Source organism: Lycium ferocissimum, chromosome 5 (genome assembly GCF_029784015.1).
Source record: "Lycium ferocissimum isolate CSIRO_LF1 chromosome 5, AGI_CSIRO_Lferr_CH_V1, whole genome shotgun sequence".
Classification (NCBI taxonomy): Eukaryota; Viridiplantae; Streptophyta; class Magnoliopsida; order Solanales; family Solanaceae; genus Lycium; species Lycium ferocissimum.
This window is the reverse complement of record NC_081346.1, coordinates 5,762,468-5,774,462: the sequence shown is the minus strand read 5'-3', so window position 1 is coordinate 5,774,462 and position 11,995 is coordinate 5,762,468. Positions and strand designations below refer to the sequence as shown.

Genomic DNA, 11,995 nt, shown 5'->3' with positions numbered 1-11,995 from the left:
TTAACTTTCAAACACTTTTTTTTCAACTTAACTTCAAATGAGAGGCGGACTCAAGATTTAAATTTAATGGGTTAAACATTTAAGATCTTAACATTGTACTCATTGTACTGTAAAAAATTATGGGTTCAAATATAAGTATCTCTTAGTAATATTATAATAGGTTTCACATATATAGCTAGATCCTGTGTCGAAAGTAACGAGTTCATCAAAATCCGTAGCCAAAGGCTACATCTACCCTTGCTTCAAATATTACATTTTTGATATATCAACCAATTCATGTCCAAGCACCTGCTAAGCAGCTGGAGCAAAATAGTCAGCTCCATGATTGTATGGTACAGGATCTTGTGTTAATTAATAACAAGATCAAGTGGGCAGGGATAGAAAAAACATGACTGATGTCTAGAGTTCAATGCTTCAATTCCTTTAAATTCCAAATGCAAAGGTTTTTGATTCGTGCCCCACTTTCCACTTCCAAATCCCACTTTCCTTTTCAATCTTTCAATTCCATCCACTAACTTTTTCTCTCCTCTTGGGATTCTCCAAGTCAAACATTCTTAATGGCTGATGATGCAATTACTGCTATAAATAGCATGCACTGGTGGCTCACTGTCAGTAGACACATTACAAAGTAGAGTTAACTCAAGCTTGTCTAGCTGTTAATAAATTCTAGAGTATTTGTTTTTTCCTTACAATAATAGTTTTATCTTTGAGAAAGATAACTATCTGATTTAACTCGTTCTTAATAGTCACGATGGACCCTGAAGAAGGTGTGTCAGCTCCTTCAACACCAGCAACACCAGGAACTCCTAGTTTTCCTCTCTTTGGCGGATTAAAGCACGAGAGAAAAAATGGCAATGGCAAAAAATCCCTTCTTAAGAGCTGTAAATGCTTCAGTGTCGAAGCATGGGCCACGGAAGAAGGAACCTTGCCCGCTGTTTCATGCATGTTACCTCCTCCTCCTGTCTCCCTAGCCAGAAAGGTGAGAAAATAAACATGGCCAGATTCAGAATTTAAATTACATCAACATTGAGTTCAGTTGAACCTGTTGATTATATACTGTGTACGCCTTTATAGGCGAGTGCAACTGCTGATATGAAGATTGCTTTGTATTATATGTTTCAGGTGGGAGCAGAGTTTATAGGTACTCTGATACTAATCTTTGCAGGGACAGCCACACCAATTGTGAACCAGAAGACACAAGGCTCTGAAACCTTAATTGGACTGGCTGCCTCGAGTGGGCTGGCTGTAATGATTGTCATTCTGTCAACTGGCCACATCTCTGGAGCCCATCTCAACCCTGCTCTGACCATTGCTTTTGCTGCTCTCAAGCATTTCCCCTGGAAACATGTACTATTACCCGCTCTGTACCACTTAATTCACTTATGGCTCTTCTTTAATTGTCTAGTGCGTTAATTTTACTTTTTGACAGGTTCCTGTGTATATTGGAGCACAAATTATAGCATCATTATGTGCTGCATTCACACTAAAGGTGGTTTTGCACCCAATAATGGGTGGTGGAGTCACTGTTCCTTCTGGTAGTTATATTCAAGCTTTTGCGTTGGAGTTCATCATCAGCTTTAATCTCATGTTTGTTGTCACTGCCGTGGCCACCGACACCAGAGCTGTAAGCATTCACTCTCTTCTGGCTTCTCTGCTCCTACTTGTCAATTGGACAAAAGTTACACATCCTATTTAATTTGTTTCCAGATACTTATTAAATAGTGGTTTGTTTGTTTTATTCAATCGCAAACTGTACTCACATCCGATATTTACACCGTTATCTAAGCTAGAGTCGTCTTTCTTGTCAAACTACAGGTGGGAGAGCTTGCTGGAATTGCAGTAGGAGCCACTGTCATGCTCAACATACTAATAGCTGGGTAATTATCTGCAACTCTTGCTCTGTTTAAGCTGTAGCCATGTGCTGTTCATGTTGCATCTTTTTTTTACCCTCTCTCGCCACCCCCCCCCCCCTCCCCTTTTGGAGTATCTATAGTGTTTTCACGCTTCCCCTCCAGTGTGACTCAAACCCTGGCCCTACCGATTATGGGCGGAGGTGCTTTACCAAGTGAGCAACCCTCACTTGCCCATGTTGCATCTTAAAGTGTTCATTAAGCTTTTGCAGCTCCTTTAGAGGCAGATCAGTTACTCCTATGTAACTATCTGAATATTTAAGGGCCAAGACGTTCAATTCCACAGAACCACTTTAAAGGTCGGCTTTTTTTCAGCCTAGTGACATACTATCATCTACTAAGTAACAGCAATCCTTTTCGGTTTCTTTTGGCTAAAAATATAATAGTCTCCTGAGACTGCCTAAAAATCGTAATCATGAAAAGGTATCATGTTACGGCTTTCTTACCCTTTACGGTGCATTGTTTCGCAATGAAATGGTGAGGTCATCCGGATCAGGCGCGGAGCTAGCATTTTGATTACGGGTTCGACAGAATTAGTATCTTGGGCGCATATCCTGTAATTGTGTTAAAAAATTCACTTAATATGCATAAATAATTTTTCAAGAATCTAATAAGTTCCTTTTTTAGAATTTAGAACCTATAAAATCAAACTTCTAGCTCCACCTCTTATTCGGATATCTTCATCATAGTCAGGTATTCAAAATTAAGTGGTTTCACTAATTTGATCAAACTTTGTAGAATGAGACCTATTAAGGGGCATTTTTTTCCTTCATATTATGGCTCAAACTCAAGACTTCGGTTGAGGCTTAAGGGTTATGGTGGAAGAGGGAATATCTCCAATTAGGATTGAGTAGCCATTTATTTCTTTGAGTGCTTTCCATGCTGATGGATAAAGTCCCCTGAATGAAGATCCATGTACTAAGCTAAAGTGTGTATTTGCCAGCTAAATGGAAGCTTTAGAAGTTACTTTAGGATAAATTATACAGCTTACTCCCTTCTTTCTTCTTTATGTGACACTTTTGTTTCAAATATAAAATATCTCCACTTAACACCATCTTTTAATAATACCACAACTACAACACCATATTTTCCAACTTTCTCAAACATTAATTTTTTTTTATAGTAACTAATAATTCTGAAAAAATGTTTTCAACAATTATTTCAATATATTTTACACGCCTGCTTATATACATACTGTAGCACATAATTTAACTAGTACTAGTAGTTTATATTCTATTCAAACAATTATGAGACATGAAATGAATGAACTATGGGAGCCCAATTCCATAGGAATCACATCTAGACGGTGGACATAGCTTGTGAAACAAAATAAGTAATAGCCTATTTAACGGTCTTCCTCACGATTGGTATCTCTTGTGTTTTAGAGAGACAACTGGAGCTTCAATGAATCCAGTGAGAACCCTGGGACCAGCAGTAGCAGCAGGAAACTACAAAGCCATTTGGATCTACCTCACTGCTCCTATTCTCGGTGCTCTCGTTGGGGCAGGTGTTTACACTGCTGTCAAACTGCCTGATGAAGACAGCAGCAATCATGCGAAGTCTTCACTGGAACATAGTTTCAGAAGGTGATTCATCAGTAACACCATTAAACCATGATAATCACCTATTTTAGTCGATGTGTGCAGTTTTATAAATGTAAAGCATCTGGAAGTCAAGGGTGGGTTGAATAAAACAAAATCTTTCCACTCTCTCCAAATGTACAGATTTTGAGCAAGATAAAACTTATCAAAGAACAGATAAGAGCAGGATATAATGATGGAGAGAGGAAAGAAAGGAATGAGCATTGGTGCCTATGTTTGAGAAGAGCTACTATAGGCAAATTTATGGGATTTGTAGAATTGGTTAGTTTTTACTGGATTGTATAATAGATTTCTGTATAACATGTGTTTCGGTTCACAGAACTAGTGCAATATGAAGTGGAAATTCTTCTTTTTTTTTTTCTTAATCTGTCTGATATCTTCGAGGGGTATGAAGTGCAGCTGAGAGAGTAGTTTCTTGTTCCATGCTTTTTCTCCTACATCATTTCAGTGCGCGGCTCTCTTCTTGAAAATTCCAGCCATTGCAAATAATTAGGAAGCCAGCTAAATTGCGCTGCAACAGATCCAAAATATGACAGAATAGTTTATCCATGAGACTACCAAAATAGAAAGAAGTATTGTTCATTCATAAAGTATTGTCAAATTGGCACAGGGGAATTCAATTTATTATCATATTAAAAAAAAAAAATTCTGCATTTAGAGAGCTGCTTTCTGTGTTGAGTTTAGAGTTAGCTCTGTTTGTACACTTTCTGTGTTGAGTTTTTTTTTTTTTTTTTTTTTTACCTTTCCTAAGCATGTTTCTGTATTGATCATTTACCTCAGAGATCTCTGAGATTACCACATATAATAACAAGGTGATATGCAGCAAAGAAAACAGATCAGAAGTTGAAGGCTGACAAATAAATTTGTCCAATCTTATTCTACTAAGATCTTCACCTATTCAATAACTTTCAATTTTCAATGACAATTATCTTGGTCATCCAAGAAAGAAGGATGATTTACTTGCTATGTCACTGCTAAATCCATGTAAAAGCAAATTCAACTGCTCCCTCTGTCCCAAAATAAGTGTCACCTTAGCAAAAAAAAAAAAAAAAAATCCCAAAATAAATATCACCTTAAGAATTCAAGACAAAAATTGACAAGTGTTTTCGACTGTGCCCTTAGCATTAAAGAAGCATTTTCTTTAATATTGCTCAATTCTCAAAAAACATCTAATAAATAGGGTTAGTTCAGTAAACTCACCATTATATTTATAGATTTTTTAATGGTCGTGCTTTTTGCTAAGATGACACTTATTTTGGGACGGAGGGAGTATCTTCTAAAAGAGGTACTATAAAAATAAAAGCCCAAAATCTGCTTTCGTTAGTAGATTTGGCTCTTAAGCTTAGGACAAACAATCAAGCAGAAACAAGATCCAAAGTCCTAATAACAACTATTCTACCGAGGGTGATATGCATATAATTAATTCATCAATGAAATGAAAATTAGATAAAAACATGATCTCAAACTTGAAGGAAAAATCAATTATTGAAGACATAAGATTTACAGTGAAATGGCATCCAATTGTGAAAGTAATTTACATGCAATGTATGTTTATATAAGAGCTGCTCCCAAGAGTAATATACTCATGAAAATCCTAACAGAGAGAAACAAAAACAATTCACGTAATGCTTACAAGGCTTGCCCTAGTGCTCAGTCTACTGCTGCAATAAAAAAATTTCAACTTAACTTCAAATTCTATTTTTATTTTTACAAATATCAACCAATCTATATGTCCAAACACCTGCTACGTAGCTGGAGCAAAATAGTCAGCTCCATGGTTGTATGGTACAGGATCTTGTGTTAATTAATAACAAGATCAAGTGGGAAACAGGAAATGCATGACTGATGTCTAGAGTTCAAATGCTTCGTCCCTCTAAATTCCAAATGCAAAGGTTTTTGATTGGCGCCCCACTTTTTTCCACTTGCAAATCCCACTTCCCTTTTCAATATCCACTAACTTTCTCTCATCTCTTGGGATTATCCAAGTCAAACATTCTTAATGGCTGATGATGCAATTAGCACTATATATAAATAGTATTCATTGGAGGCTCACTGTGATCACTAGTCACAAAGACAAAGGAGCTAGAGTTAACTCAAACTTGTCTAGCTGTTAATTGTACTTGTTTTTCCAGTTACTAATAATAGCATGGACCCTGAAGAAGGTGTGTCAGCCCCTTCAGAACCAGAAAACCCAGGAACTCCCCGTGTTCCTCTCTTTGATAGATTCAATCATGAGAGAAAAAACGGCATAAAATCCTTTCTCAAGAGCTGCAAATGCTTCAGTATGGAAGCATGGGCCTCGGAAGAAGGAACATTGCCGGCTGTTTCATGCACGTTACCTCCTGCTCCTGTCTCCCTAGCTAGAAAGGTGAGAAAACAAATAGAGGTAGATTCGGGATTTGAAATTATATTAACTAGTGAAATTACAGGTTATTGAAAATTTAGTGATTTTTAACATATCGGAATGTATAATTTCTTTTGTCGAAAACATCTAGTTCAGTTGAATTCATTGATTATATACTACATACGCCTCTATATGCAAATGCAACTACTAATATCAAGAGGGGAATCTAAGTAGTTCAGTTAGTTAGCATAGCAGGGTTTGTTTCCCACCTTGTAATCCCATCCGCCTATCTGTTAATTAAAAAAAAAATATACTGATATGACGATTGGTTTATTTGTGTCTCAGGTGGGAGCAGAGTTTATAGGTACTCTAATACTAATATTTGCAGGGACAGCCACAGCCATAATGAACCAGAAGAAACAAGGCTCTGAATCTTTAATTGGACTTGCAGCGTCGACAGGGCTCGCTGTAATGATTGTTATTCTGTCAACTGGTCACATCTCTGGTGCCCATCTCAACCCGGCTGTGACCATTTCTTTCGCTGCTCTCAAGCATTTCCCCTGGAAAGATGTATTGGCTGACTATAAACTCTGTTTTATTAGTACCACTCAACTTATGGCTCTTGTTTATGTCGTTAGGTGCTTTTAATCTTTATGTTATACAGGTTCCTATGTACATTGGAGCACAAATTATAGCATCATTATGTGCTGCATTCGCACTCAAGGTAGTTTTGCACCCAGTAATGAGTGGTGGAGTCACTGTTCCTTCTGGTAGTTATGTTCAAGCTTTTGCTTTGGAGTTCATCATCAGCTTTAATCTCATGTTTGTTGTCACTGCAGTGGCTACCGATACTAGAGCTGTAAGCATTTACTCTGGTTTCTTTTTTCTATGCTTGGCTACTTCGTCAGTTGGACAAAAATCACATACCGATGCCTATTCATTTTGTGTCTAGATCCTTATTAAATAGAAGCAATCACTTCTTTTTCTGTCTAACTCACTTCCTTTTTTCTGTGTGAGTTTCGGAAATATCCCCATTCATAGGTGCGAGATCTACATCTAGTTGTGAGATTATCTATGTGAAAAAGTTACTCGCATCACCATTATCGTCTTTCTTGGCAAACTCCAGGTGGGAAAGCATGCAGGAATTGCAGTAGGAGCCACTGTCATGCTCAACATACTAATTGCCGGGTAATTATCTGCAACTCTTGCTCTGTTTAAGCTTAGCATGTCCCATTAATTTTGCATCTTAAGAGTGTTCATTGAGTTTTTGCTGCTCCTAGTACTATTTGGTGAAGAGACTCCATGTAGTTATCTGAGTATTATGAGTCAAGAAGTTCAACCTCATGAACATCAACCTCATGAACACTGTAAACGCCGGCCTTCTCACAGGCACAGCCTAGTGACATACTATCATTTGAAAAAACAAGTAACAAAAATCACATTTTTCCTTTTCGTTTGGGTCATAGAGTCTCCTGAGCTATGGAATGCCTAAAAATCATGAAGCGGTATCGTCATAGAGCTTTCTACCCCTTTAGGGTGGTCATTATTTTGCAATGATATCTTCATCATATATCAGGTACTTAAGATTAAGTGGTCTGACTAATCTAAATTTGTGTCGTGTAAGACCCATTAAGGGGAATGTTCGGCGAGAAATTATATCCTCACAACACACTCTTTGCTTGCAAAGAGAAGATCCTCAATCAGGATTGAGTAGCCATTTATTTCTTTGACTGCTTTTCATGTTGATGGAAAAAGTCCCACTGAATGAAGATCCATGTACTTGGTAACGTGTCTGTTCGTGCTTAATGGAGGCTTTATTAGTTACTTTAGGACTTTAGTGCATAAAGTAGACAGCTTACTTGAATAAAATACTCCCTCCTTTCCTATATACGTCACACTTTATAAAAAAATATATCTCCACTTAACACCATTCTCTAGTAATATTAACTTTTCCAACTTTCTCAAACACTAGAAACAATTTATAATTAATAATTCTTAAAATATCTTTTCAACAATTATTTCAATATATTTACACCGCCCCTGTTTATATACTGTAACACAATTTAAACTAGTATAGTTTATATAGTGGCGGATCCAGAATTTTGTACAAGTGGGTTCAATCGAAGACATCAATATCAGTTGATGTTGAGCAGGACAAATAAAATTTACGTGCAACATTTCCTTTCTTCTTATTTTCATAACTTGACAAAGCTATGTCCTTCCTTAAAAACGGTAACAAAAAATAAGAAAAGCTTCTAAAACTACATAACACCTTCTTATAAAGGGCAAAAATTAAAAACAGGCAAAAAAAAAAAAGAAGTAAAACTCTATTTACTTTAATGTAAAGAATTGTAGTTTGTCTATTTAATTTAATAATTTTTACCTCAATAAAAATAAACAACCTTTTAAACTTTAGAAAAAACTTCATAACAAATATAAAATTTTCTTAAACTCCAAGAACATAACTATCTAAAATATATCTTGTTTATAAATGGAAAAGCTGTAATTCACAAAAATAAAAAAAAGGTAAATAGTTTCATAAATGACACATGCATATTTTAACTAAACTGATAATTGATAGATGCACAAAAAATTAAAAAAAATAGCTAATAAACTAAATTGGAAATTTCAATCTAACCAAACTATACAATTCCAACATAAACTAAACTAAAAAGAACCAAACCTAAGAAAGAAAGAAATAAAATCACCCCCAAGTTTTACCTTTTTAAAAAAAAGTAACATGGACTTTAGAATAAATCTTATTAAAGGAGAGTAAAGAAAGCTAGTAGAATACATACATTTACAAAGTAGTAAATAGAAAGAGAGGAGATTTAATACATGGTAGAAATTAGAAAGGAAGGACCCTCACGTGCAAACCACAAATAACCAACAAAATGCATAAAAACGTAGATAGGCGGGGTCGAACTCTCTATCTTAAGATGCCTTTTGAACCCGCTTACCATCTCGCCAAAGCTGTGGCTTCGTTCAAGTGGGTTCAACATAACATTAATATTAAAAAATTCTGTTTTCAGCCAAATTTCCAATATACATACAATATAATTTCTGGACGAAGTGGGTTCAATTGATCCCCCTTGATACAACGTGGGTCCGCCCCTGTTTATACCTGTTCAAACAATGATGTGACATAAAAGTGAATGAACTATGAAGTAGTACATACAGAATAAGGAAGTAATGACAGCCCAATTCCACAGGAATGACTACGTAGCTTGTGAAGAAAATAATAGCCCATTTAACTGTCTTCCTCACAATTTGTATTTTCTTGGCTTTAGGGAGACAAGTGGGGCTTCAATGAATCCAGTGAGAACCCTGGGACCAGCAGTAGCAGTAGGAAACTATAAAGCCATTTGGGTCTACCTGACTGCTCCGTTTCTTGGCGCTCTCACTGGGGCAGGTGTTTACTCTGCAGTCAAACTGCCTGATGAAGATGGCAATAATCATGCGAAGCCTTCACCCGAACATAGTTTCAGAAGGTGATTCATCAGTAACATCATCAAACCGTGATAATCACCTATTTTAGTCGATGGTGTGCAGTTTATGAATAGGCAAGGGTGGCTGAGTAAAACAAAATCTTTCCACTCTCCAAATGTACAGATTTTGAGCAAAATATAACTTATCAAATAACAGATTGGAGCAACGAACGGAGAAACTGTGGTGCCTAAGTTTGAAGAGGGCTACTATTAGCAACTTATGCGATGTGTAGAATTTACTTTTTACTGGATTGTAGAAGAGATTTCTGTATAATATGTGTTTACATTCACAGAAATAGTGCTACATGAAGTGAATTCTTTTTTTCATTCCGTCTGAAATCTTGGAGCGGTTATAAAGTGCAGCTGAGAGACTCTTATTTCATGCTTTGTCTCCTACACCATTTTGCAGCGCGGCTCTCTTCTTTGGAAATTCCAGCCAACGTGTATAATTAGGAAGCAGCTAAATTGCACTGAAACAGATATAAAACACGAAAATATTGTTCATCCATTGGACTATCAAAACAGAGAGAGATATTGTTCATCATTAAAGTACTGCCAATTTGGCACAGGAAAATCCAACTTATTATCATATTAAAAGTTTTGCTTCTGCAATTAGAGCGCTGCATAACTGATACTATCTGTATTGAGTTCGACCTGACATAAAACTGTTACTTCTATTTGTACAATGCCGATTTAACTATTAAAATTTTCACCAAAAACACTTCTATTTTCCTTTTATAGACATGTTTCAGTATTGATCACTTACCTCAGATATCTCTGAAATTACTAAATGTAATAACAAGGTGATGTGCAGCAAAGGAAACAGATAACAAGTTGGAGGCTGACAAATAAATTTGCCCTATCTTATTCCACTTAGATCTTCACATACCCAATAAGCTTGAGCTCAATAACAATTATCTTGGTCGTCTAAAAAAGAAGATCATTTACTTGCTATGTCTCTTTATAGCTAAATCCATGTGAAAAGCAAATTCAACTATCTTCTAAAAGAGGTACCATAAAAATAGACAGAAACTAAGAGGGCCAGAATCTGCTTTCGTTGGTAGATTCGGCTATTTAGACAAAAAGCAAGCAGAAACAAGATCCATAGTCTTAATAATTTCAATAAAACAATTCTACCAAGGGTGATATGCCTATAAAGAATTTATGGATAGACAATTAGATAAAAACATGATCTCAAACTTGAAGGAAAAACCAATAATGGAAAGACAGAAAATTTACAGTAAAATTGTATACATTAGTGAAAGTAATTTAAATGCAAGTGTATTTATATAAGAGCTGCTCCCACCCAACTCGTGAAGATCCTAACACAGAAGAACAAAAACAATTGATGTGATGCCTAAAAGGCTTGCTTTAATGGCAAATCTACTGCTGCCATAACGTTAGGATTCAATGTTTCTGCGACTATTTTATTTTATCTGCATCATATGAATTAGTTTTTCACGAGTAAATATAGATTAAAAGTTCTAAACTGTTTGCATTAGAACTCAAAGAAATTGCACGGTTTACCATTCAAATGGGCTGAGTTAATTTTTGCTCTTCAAATGGACTGGTCTTTAATTTTTGCCCTTAGCGAATCGAACTTATGTCTAGTGGTGGAACAAAAATTAAGGACCAGGACAAAATAGGGACATAAGTGTCAATGACCCTTAGAACTCTCATAGTCCCATTACATCTCTGTGTTACAGTCGATTAATCTAGTCTAGGTTTTCCTCAACAAGAAGAAAATACGGAACAAAAATTGAAAGCATTTATATGACGATAGAGGGTAAACAAGGAAATTGAGCGTCGCAAAGTACCGAATAGAGTAACCGACTAGACCATCTGGAGTGCTTTAGCTTGAAGGGATTGATCGGGTCTGCGGTGAATGAAGAATGATTTGTATAGAGACAAAGAAAGAAGAGCGATAAGAGTGCCAAACACGTCAGCAACAGCATCCTTTGTAGATGCACCTGCTGACCTGAAATAACCTAATTCGTCGGCCACCTCCTTAGCAGCGCCAGCAGCAAGTGAGACAATGGATCCGATCAAGATGCTCCTGCGGCGTACGAAAGGGTACCGAGCTCTTTCCGCCACAAGAGTGGTAATGATAGCAATGAAGAAGCAGAAAAGGATGTGGTAAAGCTTATCAGGGGCTATCCAATCATCTCCATCCTCCATTCTTAGAGAAAATTTAGACAAGAAAAAGGAGGAGGAATTTTGGGAATATCAGGTTTAGAAGAGTCACGCCATTAGATCTTCAGTCAATTTAAAACCTACCTCTTTTATATTGGTTTTCTTTCTGTGTATATATCATATGCTTCACTTGTGAAAATTTCACTTCATGAGAGAGTGAATCAATCGTCCCTAATGGTTTCTTCAAATTTCTTTCAAAACATAAGGAAAATAGTCCTCCCTTTTTAAGGCTAAAGAAAAGACGACTAAACTTGCTAAAGTCTTCTCTGATGATGATTACCCAGATTCAAATTCACTATCAAAAAGGTGTAATCTTTATGGAAACCTTTTTTTATTTATTTTTAGCCGTGTTTATCAACTTGGGACACTTTCAGGTTTGCGGAACTTGATTGTACTTAAATGGACCTGAGCACCACCGACTCACTTCAGTTCAGTACTCTAATAGAATCTAAGACAGTC

General features: G+C 36.3%; 3 protein-coding genes across 3 annotated transcripts; 2 read left to right on the top strand and 1 right to left on the bottom strand.

Annotated features, from left to right (window-relative positions):
• Positions 1-401: 401 nt before the first annotated feature.
• On the top strand, positions 402-3,876 carry LOC132055623 (aquaporin NIP6-1-like). The gene is made up of 5 exons (XM_059447540.1): positions 402-979; positions 1,123-1,347; positions 1,430-1,624; positions 1,816-1,877; positions 3,296-3,876. Exons 1-5 carry the CDS (start codon positions 752-754, stop codon positions 3,498-3,500), a joined length of 915 nt encoding a protein of 304 aa, XP_059303523.1. The 5' UTR covers positions 402-751; the 3' UTR covers positions 3,501-3,876.
• A 1,781-nt stretch (positions 3,877-5,657) lies between these two features.
• On the top strand, positions 5,658-9,517 carry LOC132055631 (aquaporin NIP6-1-like). The gene is made up of 5 exons (XM_059447555.1): positions 5,658-5,879; positions 6,201-6,425; positions 6,520-6,714; positions 6,982-7,043; positions 9,146-9,517. The coding sequence occupies exons 1-5, from the start codon at positions 5,658-5,660 to the stop codon at positions 9,348-9,350; spliced, it is 909 nt and encodes a 302-aa protein (XP_059303538.1). The 3' UTR covers positions 9,351-9,517.
• A 33-nt stretch (positions 9,518-9,550) lies between these two features.
• Positions 9,551-11,699, bottom strand: LOC132055633 (uncharacterized). Its single transcript, XM_059447557.1, has 2 exons — positions 11,314-11,699; positions 9,551-9,813 (listed from the first exon to the last, which is right to left on the bottom strand). Exons 1-2 carry the CDS (start codon positions 11,519-11,521, stop codon positions 9,737-9,739), a joined length of 285 nt encoding a protein of 94 aa, XP_059303540.1. The 5' UTR covers positions 11,522-11,699; the 3' UTR covers positions 9,551-9,736.
• Positions 11,700-11,995: the final 296 nt, after the last annotated feature.

What these genes read in the sequence shown, in the direction of transcription:
- LOC132055631 (XM_059447555.1), top strand. Translation starts at nt 5,658, where the DNA reads ATGGACCCTGAAGAAGGTGTGTCAGCCCCTTCAGAACCAGAAAACCCA. An exon ending in CTGTCTCCCTAGCTAGAAAG is followed by an intron (nt 5,880 to 6,200) that starts GTGAGAAAACAA and finishes TTTGTGTCTCAG; the next exon opens with GTGGGAGCAGAGTTTATAGG. An exon ending in TGGCTACCGATACTAGAGCT is followed by an intron (nt 6,715 to 6,981) that starts GTAAGCATTTAC and finishes GGCAAACTCCAG; the next exon opens with GTGGGAAAGCATGCAGGAAT.
- LOC132055633 (XM_059447557.1), bottom strand. Translation starts at nt 11,521, where the DNA reads ATGGAGGATGGAGATGATTGGATAGCCCCTGATAAGCTTTACCACATC. An exon ending in AGGTTATTTCAGGTCAGCAG is followed by an intron (nt 9,814 to 11,313) that starts GTGCATCTACAA and finishes TATCTGTTTCAG; the next exon opens with TGCAATTTAGCTGCTTCCTA.
- LOC132055623 (XM_059447540.1), top strand. Translation starts at nt 752, where the DNA reads ATGGACCCTGAAGAAGGTGTGTCAGCTCCTTCAACACCAGCAACACCA. An exon ending in AGCATTTCCCCTGGAAACAT is followed by an intron (nt 1,348 to 1,429) that starts GTACTATTACCC and finishes ACTTTTTGACAG; the next exon opens with GTTCCTGTGTATATTGGAGC. An exon ending in TGGCCACCGACACCAGAGCT is followed by an intron (nt 1,625 to 1,815) that starts GTAAGCATTCAC and finishes GTCAAACTACAG; the next exon opens with GTGGGAGAGCTTGCTGGAAT.